Raw genomic sequence first — 19718 nt, 5'->3', positions numbered from 1 at the left:
ATACACTGTATTGCTAACTCTATTGGCTATTCAGGACGAACAAGCTCCTCTCTCTTACCAGCTTCGATCCAGATCTTTGTCTTGGGTTCATCGGAGAATGGATCTGTGACTTTAATCACCAGGACTTGGCGCCCCTCCTCCGTGGTGGCTGCCGTTAGCACCTGCACGAAGCAGCCTCCCATTTCCTTCACCCAGTTTATGAACTTCTCGACGTCTGCCGTATTGTGGTAGACGTTCCAATCCATCGGATGTTCTGTGGGATTCGTTGGGTTATAATATAAAAAACTGTAAACCTTATGCAATATATCATTAACAACATATAGTATGAGGTATTAAAATCTATTGTTCTAGTTTTGTTTAAATTTATGACAATAAGAAAGAGGATTTCCACAGTTTCTTAGCAAACATCTTACATATACGTGAAATATATGGACAGTGTAAATTCTACTAAATCAATCAAATTTATTTATATTCTCAATCATATGGAAATTGGGTATTTGAGCGAGCATGTATTTACCTCTGTTGTTTTTGGTTGTCTCCATAAAAATCCGCTCCTGCTGCACCAGACTCATCACATCCTCCACCTCCACCCAGTACCTCATCTCTGAGGACTCCAGCACCTGCTGTACCAACGTACTCCTACAGGTCGAGCTTACCAGAATCTACAAAGATGACGCATGATTATGAGTGGCCCTCCAATATACTATAAATTACAAAACCACACACATGAAAATGAAGCAACGACAACGTTTCGGCCAAGTATATACACAATTCATGCAAGAAAGTTGTCTGACAGCAAACAGTTCACTTACCTGGGCGTGGGTTGTATTGTCGCCCCAAATATCGAAGTAACCGCCGTTTTCTAGTTCCCGGATCACATCGTTATTTTTTAACACGTCAACACTCCACATCTGTCCACAAACAACATGTTAGATAAAACCTCTACATTTTTGTGGTATTGTGTGCCACAACCCACCACAGTTCCCGACTTCACGGGTACCTATATACTGTTAGATACAAATCTAACTGATGTTAGACAAATCCCAAAGGTTTTCATATAAAAGAAAGATTAATCAATTTACATGGAAATATATGTCTGCTGAGACTGATGGATGCCCACTACTCTCGTAAAAGAAAAGTAAACTTCAGTATGCATTTAAAATTGTTTCGCATAAATAATGCCTTACGTTGTTGAAAGAATGACACTTAAAATTCAAAACCAATAGACACTATTAATGGCGTAAATCACGAAGTAATTACCACGAGATGAATAATGAAAGAAACTCACCTGAATGCTTGCATCGCCCTGGACGAGCGTAGCCAAACACAGGCAAAACACAGGCAAAACAGGCAGCATCTTGGAATACAACAAGCACTGCGGAGACACAAGTACTTAAACCTTTAATCCTTGGTGACACTAAGACACAGAAGCACAAGATGCGAGATTATGCTTCCAGTCGCAGCTTATATTGGCCGGTAAAGGTGAGATTGTAGGGACAGGTGTAATTGGTCCCGCTAGAGTAACGGGTAACATGATTAAAGTATTCAATTTACTGAGAGGGGTATAACAAAAGGAATATAAAAAAGCTGTAAATATAAGAGCAGTTAGTAAATTGGATAAAGTTTGATTTAGAAAATACCTGGGTAAATAGTGGTTTAGAAATGTGATAGTAGATTTCAGGAAAAAATTATCATACCGGATATTGGATCGCTGCAGTGTTTTATATATGAATTTGAATTATACATGAATCAACATCTATTACGTTAATAGTTATGTCTTTAGTAGATTAAACACACTATTTCAAAACCAGTATTTTCGTGTGATTTTCCTGTGTCTATCTTTCCCAATTTATATCCATTGTTTCTTGTTTCAGTTGGTACTGATGTTTTAATATCTTTGTATGCTCATTTCCAATATGTATAAAAACAAAATAATGAAAAAAACTTAAAAAGGAATGTATTCCACCATACGAGGCCGCTCTTATTTATATTCAACAAAACTCGTTCATATTATATATCTAATCTAAGAACATCAGATCATACATATACAAAAATCGGTAAGTAGGGAAATTAACAGGAAAGAAGACTCACTATCACTTCAAGTTTATCTAAATAGGGTTTTGAAATGGTCAAAAGATTAGCAGATGCAGTTTTATGCTGATAAATGTAAAGTTCTGAGGCTAGGTAATGATGATAAATTTACAAGTACGAGCTAGACGGTGTTGAGATTGCGAAGTTTGATTGCGAAAGGGATCTGGGTGTTACGATTAGTAAGAATTTAAAACCAAATTATCAATGCATGAATGTTCGAAATGAGGTAAATAGGACACTGGGATTTATTAATCGAAGCGTTAGTAACAAGACACCTGGTATTGTTCTTCAGTAATATCTTGCTCTGGTTAGGGCCCCATTTAGATTATTCAGTTCAGTTTTGGTCGCCGTACTATAGAATGGATATAACATAAGAACAAGGCAACTGCAGAAGGCCTATACGAGGCAGCTCCTATTTATAACCACCCAATCCCACTCATATACATGTCCAACCCATGCTTGAAACAATCGAGGGATCCCACCTCCACATTGAAAATAAGAACAAAGGCAACTACAGAAGGTCTATTGGCCCATACGAGGCAGCTCCTATTTATAACCACCCAATCCCACTCATATACATGTCCAACCCATGCTTGAAACAATCGAGGGACCCCACCTCCACCACGTTACACGGCAATTGGTTCCACAAATCAACAACCCTGTTACTGAACCAGTATTTACCCAAGTCTTTCCTAAATCTAAACTTGTCCAATTTATACCCATTGTTTCGTGTTCTGTCTTGTGTTGATATTTTTAATACCCTATTAATATCCTCCCTGTTATGTCCATTCATCCACTTGTAAACTTCTATCATGTCACCCCTAACTCTTCGCCTTTCCAGTGAATGCAACTTAAGCTTGGTTAATCTTTCTTCATATGAAAGATTTCTAATTTGGGGAATTAACTTAGTCATCCTACGTTGGACACGTTCAAGTGAATTCATCAATCAATTTATTTTTTATGAAATGGGAGACATCTCCAGTCACGCAGGGTGCAGTCGCACCTCAACAGATCTTCAGTATCATCTATTGGTACTAATAATGGCTCAAAAGGGCCACCACTTATGGGCTATTCATGCCCGTGCCACCTTTTGGGTGGCTTAATCTTGATGGCATTATAGGTGGCATCAATCAATCAATTTATTTTCACTTGAGAATGAACCATGCGTTGAGGAGAACCATGAGAATGAGGAGTGCGTTCGCAGCAGGTTTTCTTTTAAACATGTCTCATTGAATATGGCCGCAGATTCAGTATTTACTATCATCTGGTTTAGGGCTTCTATCCCTCTAATTATTTTCCTAGCATCAGAGCTTAGCTGAAAGAGGAGTTCTCAAAAAACTCATTTTCGTTATTTCAAGGTGAATAAAAATAGTTAATTACTATAGAATGTATTACACATTATTTATACAAATTGCACAAAGTTTCGAACCACTATGGTTCATTCTCAAGTGAAAATAAATTGATTGATGCCACCTAAAATGCCATCATGATTAAGCCACCCAAAAGGTGGCACGGGCATGAATAGCCCATAAGTGGTGGCCCTTTTGAGCCACCACTTGAGCATATATATATATATATATATATATATATATATATATATATATATATATATATATATATATATATATATATATATATATATATATATTTATATATATATATATTTATATATATATATATATATATATATATAGTGTGTGTGTGCTAAATGACAGTGGTCCCAGGACAGAGCCTGGGGCACTCCAGTTACACTTACATCTTTTTTCCATTTTGAATTAACACCATTTACACTACCACTCTATTTCTTTAGTTATAGCTATACCCTAATCCATGTTTATAAAGCACTCTTAATACCGTGAGACTCTATCTTTTTAATCAGTCTTTCATGTGGCACTGTATCAGAGTCTTTGCTAAAGGCAAGGTACGCACTTCACAACTGCCTTAACTTAGCTTGAATAAAATGATGAAATTTTTTTTAAACATGAATGGCCATATGTTAAACCATGTTGTGAATCATTTATTAATTTATATTTTCTACATGAAGACGAATGGTATTTGCATATCAATTCTAGTAATTTTCCTACAATAGACGTTAGGCTAATTGGCCGATAGTTTTACGCAAGTGATCAATCTCTTTTCTTAAAAAAAAAATGTCACCTCTTTAGCAACCTTCCATGACTCCGGCACTCTGTCTGACAAATGATTTATTAAATATGGTAGACTGGCTCGAAAAGCTCCCTTTTGCATTTTTTAAACACCCTGAATAGGTCCATTAAAAGTTCTTCGTCCGTCACTGGGGATTTGTTTGGTTTGAGTTCCCTATTTCCTCAATAACATCCTCAATGGTAACAGCTAAACTAGTCAACCTATCCTCGTCCCAACACACATAGACTTGTTTGGCTGAAGGCATAGTTTTAAGTTCCTCTTTAGTAAATACAGAGATAAAATATATATTAAAAATACTACTCATCGCTTTGTCATTATCTGTTATCTGACCAATGTTAACTTTTAATGGACCTATCCTCTCACTAATCTTTGTTCGAATTAACTGAAAAAAACTTTAGGATTTGTCTTTGCTTGCCCTGCTATGGGAACTTCGTAATTTTTTTTTCCCCCGTTATCTCTGTTTTTTAAGGTGCATGTGGAGACTTTTCCAAATATTAAATATAGTAAAAAAAATTTCCCGTTATTTGGCATCAGCGTCGTAAAAAATTCATCCCTATATGTTAAGAAATGGATTTCTTACGAATTTTTTTTTAAATGCGTGCGCGAAGAGCAGCTGCCAGTAGTGGTAACACCTCCTTCATTTTGCTTCTTAGACTCCTACTGTTTGTGTGAAATATACCCTAATTATATTGTTAATATACCTGACTGAATTATGATAAAATAGAAGATAGCATATTTGTTACAAACGGCCGTTAGCAAAACCACGTTGTGAGTCATTAATTATTCTTTTTTCAAGATGCAGAGGAATGGCTTTTGCAATTGTCGATTCAAGCAATTTTCCAAAAATAGACGTTAGGCTAATTGGGCAATTGCTGGAAGAAAGGAACGCCAGAAACGCTGCGCGTGCTAGTTGCTTTACAAGACTGTAATTACCATATTTGTATCCTCACATTCCTTATGTACATTCTTGTATATGCAAAATTTAATAAATAAATAAATAAAGTGATATATCTTCTTTTTCGCAAAATGGTTCAATCCACGATTCCGGCACTGAATAGCAATATGCCAGAAATGGCCCTCATCTTTTCCCTTAAGCCACAGAATGGAAGTGAGGGAATTCGATTCTTTTTAAATGAAGAATAGTTACTGTTGGTTTGAGAAAGCAAATATTGAAATGGAAAATTTGAAACTTTCCATATACTTTATTGTAAAGGTACACTTCTACTTATGTGCAGTGGCTAAAGAAAAGATAACTTGAGCTTCAAACAAATTTTGATACACTATTATAAAGTCAAGTACATAAATACTAAACATATATTCATGTAAATAACTACAACATCAAGTGGAACATCATTATATAAAAAGACCGGTTGTTACATTAGCTAAATACCTGCCTACTGTTGTAAATTTATTTGTTAGACTTGTCTAATAGCAGTTTAAATAAAAACAGGTAGATTTTTTATTGTTTTATTTTAGGATTTAAAATTCAGATTTAGGAATTACTTACATAAATAATGTTGATTCCAGGAGTAACTCCTGCCTTAGTACCAACCATATGCCATATGTACCAACTATACATATGGCTGCTACTAAGGATTGGTACAGTGACCCGTGTTAGTAATATGACGGACCATGCACATGATACCGGCAGTGGTCTCCATCAGAGTGCTGCTAATATTACTCTCTGAATGAAGAAGTCCATATCTCCCTTTATAAGGGAGATCAATGGTATATATGAACCTATTCTGTGCCTCGGGTGCCAAGTCTTCAGAGGTTAGACCGTACAGTGGTCCTGATTGGCCTATCTCATAATTGATATGTCCACGAGACGTATAGCTCACGGCATGAACAAATACCATAGCCAGAACTTCGTGTTCATGGATGTTTGCTGGAGGAATGTCATTCCGCAACACAGGATAAACGATAGACTGGCCATAGCCTCGGAAAGCTATGAACAGGTCAATGCCACCCACTGTTTCCATGATTGCTTGGAGACCTCGGGTTTCTGGTTCAGTGAAGGGTGTGACGCCTTTGTAAGTCTCACTACAAGGGTCGAATGGAGTGCTGAAGCTCCATTCCAAGTCCATGTCACGGATCAGGCTCACTCCTTTGCACCCTCTATCAAGGTGGGTCTGGCGATTCTTTCTCCACAGCCTAGAGTAAACAATAATGTTAGAATCATGACAATGAATTTTTTTTTAAAAACTAAAAGGTTGGTATTATTTCCCATAATAAACTGCTATATGTATTATCTCATTACTAGTCACGACTTGGGATACACACGCTTCTGGGCAATAATGTGCAGAGTGTATTGTAAAACTGCAGGGGTCTTTATGACCCCTGCAGTGCAGTTTTACAATACTTCTGCACTGTGTCTTCTGTCTTCACTGTGCGAGGTTGTGTAGCATGAACACTGCACGGTGTTGCATATCGTGTACACTGTTGACTGACCTGGCACTCTCGGAGGTGAAGGAGTAATGATAGCTGTCCGGGTTGACGACAGGCACGATGTACCACTCCGTCCTCTTCAGCAGGTCTCGCCAAGAATCGTCTGTAATCAGAAGGTTCAGGATATACAGAGAGACGGCAGGAGAGATCCATTCACGAGCATGGATACCTGGAACAACGGGATAGAGATTGGGAAATAATTAGCTATTATTTTATATTGTCACTTATCATTATTAACTCTATTATCTTACTTATAATTGTTATATACGCAATATGTTATATACACTGTATTGCTAACTCTATTGGCTATTCAGGACGAACAAGCTCCTCTCTCTTACCAGCTTCGATCCAGATCTTTGTCTTGGGTTCATCGGAGAATGGATCTGTGACTTTAATCACCAGGACTTGGCGCCCCTCCTCCGTGGTGGCTGCCGTTAGCACCTGCACGAAGCAGCCTCCCATTTCCTTCACCCAGTTTATGAACTTCTCGACGTCTGCCGTATTGTGGTAGACGTTCCAATCCATCGGATGTTCTGTGGGATTCGTTGGGTTATAATATAAAAAACTGTAAACCTTATGCAATATATCATTAACAACATATAGTATGAGGTATTAAAATCTATTGTTCTAGTTTTGTTTAAATTTATGACAATAAGAAAGAGGATTTCCACAGTTTCTTAGCAAACATCTTACATATACGTGAAATATATGGACAGTGTAAATTCTACTAAATCAATCAAATTTATTTATATTCTCAATCATATGCAAATTGGGTATTTGAGCGAGCATGTATTTACCTCTGTTGTTTTTGGTTGTCTCCATAAAAATCCGCTCCTGCTGCACCAGACTCATCACATCCTCCACCTCCACCCAGTACCTCATCTCTGAGGACTCCAGCACCTGCTGTACCAACGTACTCCTACAGGTCGAGCTTACCAGAATCTACAAAGATGACGCATGATTATGAGTGGCCCTCCAATATACTATAAATTACAAAACCACACACATGAAAATGAAGCAACGACAACGTTTCGGCCAAGTATATACACAATTCATGCAAGAAAGTTGTCTGACAGCAAACAGTTCACTTACCTGGGCGTGGGTTGTATTGTCGCCCCAAATATCGAAGTAACCGCCGTTTTCTAGTTCCCGGATCACATCGTTATTTTTTAACACGTCAACACTCCACATCTGTCCACAAACAACATGTTAGATAAAACCTCTACATTTTTGTGGTATTGTGTGCCACAACCCACCACAGTTCCCGACTTCACGGGTACCTATATACTGTTAGATACAAATCTAACTGATGTTAGACAAATCCCAAAGGTTTTCATATAAAAGAAAGATTAATCAATTTACATGGAAATATATGTCTGCTGAGACTGATGGATGCCCACTACTCTCGTAAAAGAAAAGTAAACTTCAGTATGCATTTAAAATTGTTTCGCATAAATAATGCCTTACGTTGTTGAAAGAATGACACTTAAAATTCAAAACCAATAGACACTATTAATGGCGTAAATCACGAAGTAATTACCACGAGATAAATAATGAAAGAAACTCACCTGAATGCTTGCATCGCCCTGGACGAGCGTAGCCAAACACAGGCAAAACACAGGCAAAACAGGCAGCATCTTGGAATACAACAAGCACTGCGGAGACACAAGTACTTAAACCTTTAATCCTTGGTGACACTAAGACACAGAAGCACAAGATGCGAGATTATGCTTCCAGTCGCAGCTTATATTGGCCGGTAAAGGTGAGATTGTAGGGACAGGTGTAATTGGTCCCGCTAGAGTAACGGGTAACATGATTAAAGTATTCAATTTACTGAGAGGGGTATAACAAAAGGAATATAAAAAAGCTGTAAATATAAGAGCAGTTAGTAAATTGGATAAAGTTTGATTTAGAAAATACCTGGGTAAATAGTGGTTTAGAAATGTGATAGTAGATTTCAGGAAAAAATTATCATACCGGATATTGGATCGCTGCAGTGTTTTATATATGAATTTGAATTATACATGAATCAACATCTATTACGTTAATAGTTAGGTCTTTAGTAGATTAAACACACTATTTCAAAACCAGTATTTTCGAGTGATTTTCCTGTGTCTATCTTTCCCAATTTATATCCATTGTTTCTTGTTTCAGTTGGTACTGATGTTTTAATATCTTTGTATGCTCATTTCCAATATGTATAAAAACAAAATAATGAAAAAAACTTAAAAAGGAATGTATTCCACCATACGAGGCCGCTCTTATTTATATTCAACAAAACTCGTTCATATTATATATCTAATCTAAGAACATCAGATCATACATATACAAAAATCGGTAAGTAGGGAAATTAACAGGAAAGAAGACTCACTATCACTTCAAGTTTATCTAAATAGGGTTTTGAAATGGTCAAAAGATTAGCAGATGCAGTTTTATGCTGATAAATGTAAAGTTCTGAGGCTAGGTAATGATGATAAATTTACAAGTACGAGCTAGACGGTGTTGAGATTGCGAAGTTTGATTGCGAAAGGGATCTGGGTGTTACGATTAGTAAGAATTTAAAACCAAATTATCAATGCATGAATGTTCGAAATGAGGTAAATAGGACACTGGGATTTATTAATCGAAGCGTTAGTAACAAGACACCTGGTATTGTTCTTCAGTAATATCTTGCTCTGGTTAGGGCCCCATTTAGATTATTCAGTTCAGTTTTGGTCGCCGTACTATAGAATGGATATAACATAAGAACAAGGCAACTGCAGAAGGCCTATACGAGGCAGCTCCTATTTATAACCACCCAATCCCACTCATATACATGTCCAACCCATGCTTGAAACAATCGAGGGATCCCACCTCCACATTGAAAATAAGAACAAAGGCAACTACAGAAGGTCTATTGGCCCATACGAGGCAGCTCCTATTTATAACCACCCAATCCCACTCATATACATGTCCAACCCATGCTTGAAACAATCGAGGGACCCCACCTCCACCACGTTACACGGCAATTGGTTCCACAAATCAACAACCCTGTTACTGAACCAGTATTTACCCAAGTCTTTCCTAAATCTAAACTTGTCCAATTTATACCCATTGTTTCGTGTTCTGTCTTGTGTTGATATTTTTAATACCCTATTAATATCCTCCCTGTTATGTCCATTCATCCACTTGTAAACTTCTATCATGTCACCCCTAACTCTTCGCCTTTCCAGTGAATGCAACTTAAGCTTGGTTAATCTTTCTTCATATGAAAGATTTCTAATTTGGGGAATTAACTTAGTCATCCTACGTTGGACACGTTCAAGTGAATTCATCAATCAATTTATTTTTTATGAAATGGGAGACATCTCCAGTCACGCAGGGTGCAGTCGCACCTCAACAGATCTTCAGTATCATCTATTGGTACTAATAATGGCTCAAATATTTTTAGATAGATGTAATAAACATTAGGTGTGTTCCTTAACATGTCAAGGTTGACATTGATGGGGAGTGGTTAGTACACGGATGTGTACCTGATAGTTCCGTAGTACGCTCCCGGATGACAAAGTTCAGTCTGATGATATAACTTTAATGTTTGTTTGAGCACGGTGTGGCCGGCTCTAGAGGACACATGGACTTGGCTAGTGAAGAGCCAAGAGAGTTTAATAGCTAGTCTTTGATGGTAGAGTAGGGACATGTTATTTAGCTATGTCAGTAAGGATAGGATGTATGTTTCCTGATATTAGAGGATTGCTGTCAGTTGACAGCTGAGAAATTTATGAAATATGAACATGTTCATTATGATGTTGGACTATTATTTGTCAAATTTTATTAGTTAGGTTAGCTTTTGTTTGTGGCATGAGTTGAATTGTGGGTTTGGATACTAAACCTCGTGAATTTTAACAAATTAACAAGGTTTACTAAGTGCTTGTGCGGGGGGGTTGTAACAAACTAGGCTGTTGTAAGAATTATCCAGAGTGGTTTATCGACAAAAGAGAATGGGAAGCTGAGCCGCATGGTGACCTGACCCCCAGGGGAATTCGCGGTGGAAATAACCAACGCTTTGTTCATAGCTGCGTATAATGAACCATCCTATAGTATTCAGCAATTTAGAGAAAATTAGCCTTTATTCATTTTGCATTAAAATTGTATTGTATAATAGTACTGGATACAATATCAAGAGTATTCTAATTATTGAGTTTAAGTCACCATCAGTGACGTCACGAATCAGATCTAACTTTTGAGGCGGAGTGACCGGCGGTCATAGGTCAGCAGGGTTGACATGTCTAATATTTCTCAAAGTTTTAATAACCATTTTTGTGATCGGGAACAGCTTTGCCGTTAGATGTTTGTGTAATCTAATTCAGTAAAATAATTCAACCAGTCTGGATCAATTAAGTACAACAGAGGTTAATTGTTATAACTTAAACCTTGCTAGTAACGGGGTAGGACTTTGACTGACTAGGCGGAAGGATACAATACTCTGTCTGGGGTAGACCAGACAAGGAGGAGGGCAGTGTGGTCACGGAAGCAGCTAGGAGAGGTCAAACATCTTACCTCTCCCCTAGACCAGCCACGACATCTAGCTGGTCGCCCAAGGTATAGTTGCTATTGTTAATTATAGAAATAGTCTTCTCATTTGCCACTCAGGTCAAGTAGGGAGTGTTAAAGTAATAGGGAGTGAACATATTTAGATTTTGTTTTAGTTTTCTTTTAATAAATTAAATTTGTTATTAATTTGCATTTTATTGTTTCCATGTGTTTTATGTGTATACTTGTCCTGGTCACGTGGTCCACACGAGGCAGAGTTGCATTGGTTACACACTTATGGGCTATTCATGCCCGTGCCACCTTTTGGGTGGCTTAATCTTGATGGCATTATAGGTGGCATCAATCAATCAATTTATTTTCACTTGAGAATGAACCATGCGTTGAGGAGAACCATGAGAATGAGGAGTGCGTTCGCAGCAGGTTTTCTTTTAAACATGTCTCATTGAATATGGCCGCAGATTCAGTATTTACTATCATCTGGTTTAGGGCTTCTATCCCTCTAATTATTTTCCTAGCATCAGAGCATAGCTGAAAGAGGAGTTCTCAAAAAACTCATTTTCGTTATTTCAAGGTGAATAAAAATAGTTAATTACTATAGAATGTATTACACTTATTTATACAAATTGCACAAAGTTTCGAACCACTATGGTTCATTCTCAAGTGAAAATAAATTGATTGATGCCACCTAAAATGCCATCATGATTAAGCCACCCAAAAGGTGGCACGGGCATGAATAGCCCATAAGTGGTGGCCCTTTTGAGCCACCACTTGAGCTCAAGTGGTGGCTCAATATATATATATATATATATATATATATATATATATATATATATATATATATATATATATATATATATATATATATATATATATATATATATATATATTGTCCGGGGGACCATTCAGGCTTGTTCGCATATATATATATATATATATATATATATATATATATATATATATATATATATATATATATATATATATATATATATATATATATATATATATATATATATATATATATATATATATATATATTTATATATATAGTGTGTGTGTGCTAAATGACAGTGGTCCCAGGACAGAGCCTGGGGCACTCCAGTTACACTTACATCTTTTTTCCATTTTGAATTAACACCATTTACACTACCACTCTATTTCTTTAGTTATAGCTATACCCTAATCCATGTTTATAAAGCACTCTTAATACCGTGAGACTCTATCTTTTTAATCAGTCTTTCATGTGGCACTGTATCAGAGTCTTTGCTAAAGGCAAGGTACGCACTTCACAACTGCCTTAACTTAGCTTGAATAAAATGATGAAATTTTTTTTAAACATGAATGGCCATATGTTAAACCATGTTGTGAATCATTTATTAATTTATATTTTCTACATGAAGACGAATGGTATTTGCATATCAATTCTAGTAATTTTCCTACAATAGACGTTAGGCTAATTGGCCGATAGTTTTACGCAAGTGATCAATCTCTTTTCTTAAAAAAAAAATGTCACCTCTTTAGCAACCTTCCATGACTCCGGCACTCTGTCTGACAAATGATTTATTAAATATGGTAGACTGGCTCGAAAAGCTCCCTTTTGCATTTTTTAAACACCCTGAATAGGTCCATTAAAAGTTCTTCGTCCGTCACTGGGGATTTGTTTGGTTTGAGTTCCCTATTTCCTCAATAACATCCTCAATGGTAACAGCTAAACTAGTCAACCTATCCTCGTCCCAACACACATAGACTTGTTTGGCTGAAGGCATAGTTTTAAGTTCCTCTTTAGTAAATACAGAGATAAAATATATATTAAAAATACTACTCATCGCTTTGTCATTATCTGTTATCTGACCAATGTTAACTTTTAATGGACCTATCCTCTCACTAATCTTTGTTCGAATTAACTGAAAAAAACTTTAGGATTTGTCTTTGCTTGCCCTGCTATGGGAACTTCGTAATTTTTTTTTCCCCCGTTATCTCTGTTTTTTAAGGTGCATGTGGAGACTTTTCCAAATATTAAATATAGTAAAAAAAATTTCCCGTTATTTGGCATCAGCGTCGTAAAAAATTCATCCCTATATGTTAAGAAATGGATTTCTTACGAATTTTTTTTTAAATGCGTGCGCGAAGAGCAGCTGCCAGTAGTGGTAACACCTCCTTCATTTTGCTTCTTAGACTCCTACTGTTTGTGTGAAATATACCCTAATTATATTGTTAATATACCTGACTGAATTATGATAAAATAGAAGATAGCATATTTGTTACAAACGGCCGTTAGCAAAACCACGTTGTGAGTCATTAATTATTCTTTTTTCAAGATGCAGAGGAATGGCTTTTGCAATTGTCGATTCAAGCAATTTTCCAAAAATAGACGTTAGGCTAATTGGGCAATTGCTGGAAGAAAGGAACGCCAGAAACGCTGCGCGTGCTAGTTGCTTTACAAGACTGTAATTACCATATTTGTATCCTCACATTCCTTATGTACATTCTTGTATATGCAAAATTTAATAAATAAATAAATAAAGTGATATATCTTCTTTTTCGCAAAATGGTTCAATCCACGATTCCGGCACTGAATAGCAATATGCCAGAAATGGCCCTCATCTTTTCCCTTAAGCCACAGAATGGAAGTGAGGGAATTCGATTCTTTTTAAATGAAGAATAGTTACTGTTGGTTTGAGAAAGCAAATATTGAAATGGAAAATTTGAAACTTTCCATATACTTTATTGTAAAGGTACACTTCTACTTATGTGCAGTGGCTAAAGAAAAGATAACTTGAGCTTCAAACAAATTTTGATACACTATTATAAAGTCAAGTACATAAATACTAAACATATATTCATGTAAATAACTACAACATCAAGTGGAACATCATTATATAAAAAGACCGGTTGTTACATTAGCTAAATACCTGCCTACTGTTGTAAATTTATTTGTTAGACTTGTCTAATAGCAGTTTAAATAAAAACAGGTAGATTTTTTATTGTTTTATTTTAGGATTTAAAATTCAGATTTAGGAATTACTTACATAAATAATGTTGATTCCAGGAGTAACTCCTGCCTTAGTACCAACCATATGCCATATGTACCAACTATACATATGGCTGCTACTAAGGATTGGTACAGTGACCCGTGTTAGTAATATGACGGACCATGCACATGATACCGGCAGTGGTCTCCATCAGAGTGCTGCTAATATTACTCTCTGAATGAAGAAGTCCATATCTCCCTTTATAAGGGAGATCAATGGTATATATGAACCTATTCTGTGCCTCGGGTGCCAAGTCTTCAGAGGTTAGACCGTACAGTGGTCCTGATTGGCCTATCTCATAATTGATATGTCCACGAGACGTATAGCTCACGGCATGAACAAATACCATAGCCAGAACTTCGTGTTCATGGATGTTTGCTGGAGGAATGTCATTCCGCAACACAGGATAAACGATAGACTGGCCATAGCCTCGGAAAGCTATGAACAGGTCAATGCCACCCACTGTTTCCATGATTGCTTGGAGACCTCGGGTTTCTGGTTCAGTGAAGGGTGTGACGCCTTTGTAAGTCTCACTACAAGGGTCGAATGGAGTGCTGAAGCTCCATTCCAAGTCCATGTCACGGATCAGGCTCACTCCTTTGCACCCTCTATCAAGGTGGGTCTGGCGATTCTTTCTCCACAGCCTAGAGTAAACAATAATGTTAGAATCATGACAATGAATTTTTTTTTAAAAACTAAAAGGTTGGTATTATTTCCCATAATAAACTGCTATATGTATTATCTCATTACTAGTCACGACTTGGGATACACACGCTTCTGGGCAATAATGTGCAGAGTGTATTGTAAAACTGCAGGGGTCTTTATGACCCCTGCAGTTTTACAATACTTCTGCACTGTGTCTTCTGTCTTCACTGTGCGAGGTTGTGTGGCATGAACACTGCACGGTGTTGCATATCGTGTACACTGTTGACTGACCTGGCACTCTCGGAGGTGAAGGAGTAATGATAGCCGTCCGGGTTGACGACAGGCACGATGTACCACTCCGTCCTCTTCAGCAGGTCTCGCCAAGAATCGTCTGTAATCAGAAGGTTCAGGATATACAGAGAGACGGCAGGAGAGATCCATTCACGAGCATGGATACCTGGAACAACGGGATAGAGATTGGGAAATAATTAGCTATTATTTTATATTGTCACTTATCATTATTAACTCTATTATCTTACTTATAATTGTTATATACGCAATAACTCTAAACTCTAATTGCTAACTCTATTGGCTATTCAGGACGAACAAGCTCCTCTCTCTTACCAGCTTCGATCCAGATCTTTGTCTTGGGTTCATCGGAGAATGGATCTGTGACTTTAATCACCAGGACTTGGCGCCCCTCCTCCGTGGTGGCTGCCGTTAGCACCTGCACGAAGCAGCCTCCCATTTCCTTCACCCAGTTTATGAACTTCTCGACGTCTGCCGTATTGTGGTAGACGTTCCAATCCATCGGATGTTCTGTGGGATTCGTTGGGTTATAATATAAAAAACTGTAAACCTTATGCAATATATCATTAACAACATATAGTATGAGGTATTAAAATCTATTGTTCTAGTTTTGTTTAAATTTATGACAATAAGAAAGAGGATTTCCACAGTTTCTTAGCAAACATCTTACATATACGTGAAATATATGGACAGTGTAAATTCTACTAAATCAATCAAATTTATTTATATTCTCAATCATATGCAAATTGGGTATTTGAGCGAGCATGTATTTACCTCTGTTGTTTTTGGTTGTCTCCATAAAAATCCGCTCCTGCTGCACCAGACTCATCACATCCTCCACCTCCACCCAGTACCTCATCTCTGAGGACTCCAGCACCTGCTGTACCAACGTACTCCTACAGGTCGAGCTTACCAGAATCTACAAAGATGACGCATGATTATGAGTGGCCCTCCAATATACTATAAATTACAAAACCACACACATGAAAATGAAGCAACGACAACGTTTCGGCCAAGTATATACACAATTCATGCAAGAAAGTTGTCTGACAGCAAACAGTTCACTTACCTGGGCGTGGGTTGTATTGTCGCCCCAAATATCGAAGTAACCGCCGTTTTCTAGTTCCCGGATCACATCGTTATTTTTTAACACGTCAACACTCCACATCTGTCCACAAACAACATGTTAGATGAAACCTCTACATTTTTGTGGTATTGTGTGCCACAACCCACCACAGTTCCCGACTTCACGGGTACCTATATACTGTTAGATACAAATCTAACTGATGTTAGACAAATCCCAAAGGTTTTCATATAAAAGAAAGATTAATCAATTTACATGGAAATATATGTCTGCTGAGACTGATGGATGCCCACTACTCTCGTAAAAGAAAAGTAAACTTCAGTATGCATTTAAAATTGTTTCGCATAAATAATGCCTTACGTTGTTGAAAGAATGACACTTAAAATTCAAAACCAATAGACACTATTAATGGCGTAAATCACGAAGTAATTACCACGAGATAAATAATGAAAGAAACTCACCTGAATGCTTGCATCGCCCTGGACGAGCGTAGCCAAACACAGGCAAAACACAGGCAAAACAGGCAGCATCTTGGAATACAACAAGCACTGCGGAGACACAAGTACTTAAACCTTTAATCCTTGGTGACACTAAGACACAGAAGCACAAGATGCGAGATTATGCTTCCAGTCGCAGCTTATATTGGCCGGTAAAGGTGAGATTGTAGGGACAGGTGTAATTGGTCCCGCTAGAGTAACGGGTAACATGATTAAAGTATTCAATTTACTGAGAGGGGTATAACAAAAGGAATATAAAAAAGCTGTAAATATAAGAGCAGTTAGTAAATTGGATAAAGTTTGATTTAGAAAATACCTGGGTAAATAGTGGTTTAGAAATGTGATAGTAGATTTCAGGAAAAAATTATCATACCGGATATTGGATCGCTGCAGTGTTTTATATATGAATTTGAATTATACATGAATCAACATCTATTACGTTAATAGTTATGTCTTTAGTAGATTAAACACACTATTTCAAAACCAGTATTTTCGTAGTGATTTTCCTGTGTCTATCTTTCCCAATTTATATCCATTGTTTCTTGTTTCAGTTGGTACTGATGTTTTAATATCTTTGTATGCTCATTTCCAATATGTATAAAAACAAAATAATGAAAAAAACTTAAAAAGGAATGTATTCCACCATACGAGGCCGCTCTTATTTATATTCAACAAAACTCGTTCATATTATATATCTAATCTAAGAACATCAGATCATACATATACAAAAATCGGTAAGTAGGGAAATTAACAGGAAAGAAGACTCACTATCACTTCAAGTTTATCTAAATAGGGTTTTGAAATGGTCAAAAGATTAGCAGATGCAGTTTTATGCTGATAAATGTAAAGTTCTGAGGCTAGGTAATGATGATAAATTTACAAGTACGAGCTAGACGGTGTTGAGATTGCGAAGTTTGATTGCGAAAGGGATCTGGGTGTTACGATTAGTAAGAATTTAAAACCAAATTATCAATGCATGAATGTTCGAAATGAGGTAAATAGGACACTGGGATTTATTAATCGAAGCGTTAGTAACAAGACACCTGGTATTGTTCTTCAGTAATATCTTGCTCTGGTTAGGGCCCCATTTAGATTATTCAGTTCAGTTTTGGTCGCCGTACTATAGAATGGATATAACATAAGAACAAGGCAACTGCAGAAGGCCTATACGAGGCAGCTCCTATTTATAACCACCCAATCCCACTCATATACATGTCCAACCCATGCTTGAAACAATCGAGGGATCCCACCTCCACATTGAAAATAAGAACAAAGGCAACTACAGAAGGTCTATTGGCCCATACGAGGCAGCTCCTATTTATAACCACCCAATCCCACTCATATACATGTCCAACCCATGCTTGAAACAATCGAGGGACCCCACCTCCACCACGTTACACGGCAATTGGTTCCACAAATCAACAACCCTGTTACTGAACCAGTATTTACCCAAGTCTTTCCTAAATCTAAACTTGTCCAATTTATACCCATTGTTTCGTGTTCTGTCTTGTGTTGATATTTTTAATACCCTATTAATATCCTCCCTGTTATGTCCATTCATCCACTTGTAAACTTCTATCATGTCACCCCTAACTCTTCGCCTTTCCAGTGAATGCAACTTAAGCTTGGTTAATCTTTCTTCATATGAAAGATTTCTAATTTGGGGAATTAACTTAGTCATCCTACGTTGGACACGTTCAAGTGAATTCATCAATCAATTTATTTTTTATGAAATGGGAGACATCTCCAGTCACGCAGGGTGCAGTCGCACCTCAACAGATCTTCAGTATCATCTATTGGTACTAATAATGGCTCAAAAGGGCCACCACTTATGGGCTATTCATGCCCGTGCCACCTTTTGGGTGGCTTAATCTTGATGGCATTATAGGTGGCATCAATCAATCAATTTATTTTCACTTGAGAATGAACCATGCGTTGAGGAGAACCATGAGAATGAGGAGTGCGTTCGCAGCAGGTTTTCTTTTAAACATGTCTCATTGAATATGGCCGCAGATTCAGTATTTACTATCATCTGGTTTAGGGCTTCTATCCCTCTAATTATTTTCCTAGCATCAGAGCATTAGCTGAAAGAGGAGTTCTCAAAAAACTCATTTTCGTTATTTCAAGGTGAATAAAAATAGTTAATTACTATAGAATGTATTACACTTATTTATACAAATTGCACAAAGTTTCGAACCACTATGGTTCATTCTCAAGTGAAAATAAATTGATTGATGCCACCTAAAATGCCATCATGATTAAGCCACCCAAAAGGTGGCACGGGCATGAATAGCCCATAAGTGGTGGCCCTTTTGAGCCACCACTTGAGCTCAAGTGGTGGCTCAATATATATATATATATATATATATATATATATATATATATATATATATATATATATATATATATATATATATATATATATATATATATATATATATATATATATATATATATATATATATATATATATATATATATTGTCCTGGGGACCATTCAGGCTTGTTCGCATATATATATATATATATATATATATATATATATATATATATATATATATATATATATATATATATATATATATTTATATATATAGTGTGTGTGTGCTAAATGACAGTGGTCCCAGGACAGAGCCTGGGGCACTCCAGTTACACTTACATCTTTTTTCCATTTTGAATTAACACCATTTACACTACCACTCTATTTCTTTAGTTATAGCTATACCCTAATCCATGTTTATAAAGCACTCTTAATACCGTGAGACTCTATCTTTTTAATCAGTCTTTCATGTGGCACTGTATCAGAGTCTTTGCTAAAGGCAAGGTACGCACTTCACAACTGCCTTAACTTAGCTTGAATAAAATGATGAAATTTTTTTTAAACATGAATGGCCATATGTTAAACCATGTTGTGAAT

The 19718-nt window shown here is 36.8% G+C and overlaps 1 protein-coding gene across 1 annotated transcript; it reads right to left on the bottom strand.

Moving 5' to 3' along the window:
- Window positions 1-14346: 14346 nt before the first annotated feature.
- Window positions 14347-14844, bottom strand: LOC138362160 (carboxypeptidase B-like). The gene has a single exon (XM_069321003.1). The coding sequence runs from the start codon at window positions 14842-14844 to the stop codon at window positions 14347-14349; it is 498 nt and encodes a 165-aa protein (XP_069177104.1).
- Between the last annotated feature and the right edge of the window lie 4874 nt (window positions 14845-19718).

The sequence above is a fragment of the Procambarus clarkii genome, unplaced genomic scaffold (genome assembly GCF_040958095.1).
Source record: "Procambarus clarkii isolate CNS0578487 unplaced genomic scaffold, FALCON_Pclarkii_2.0 HiC_scaffold_1367, whole genome shotgun sequence".
Classification (NCBI taxonomy): Eukaryota; Metazoa; Arthropoda; class Malacostraca; order Decapoda; family Cambaridae; genus Procambarus; species Procambarus clarkii.
This window is presented reverse-complemented; position numbering and strand designations above follow the sequence as displayed.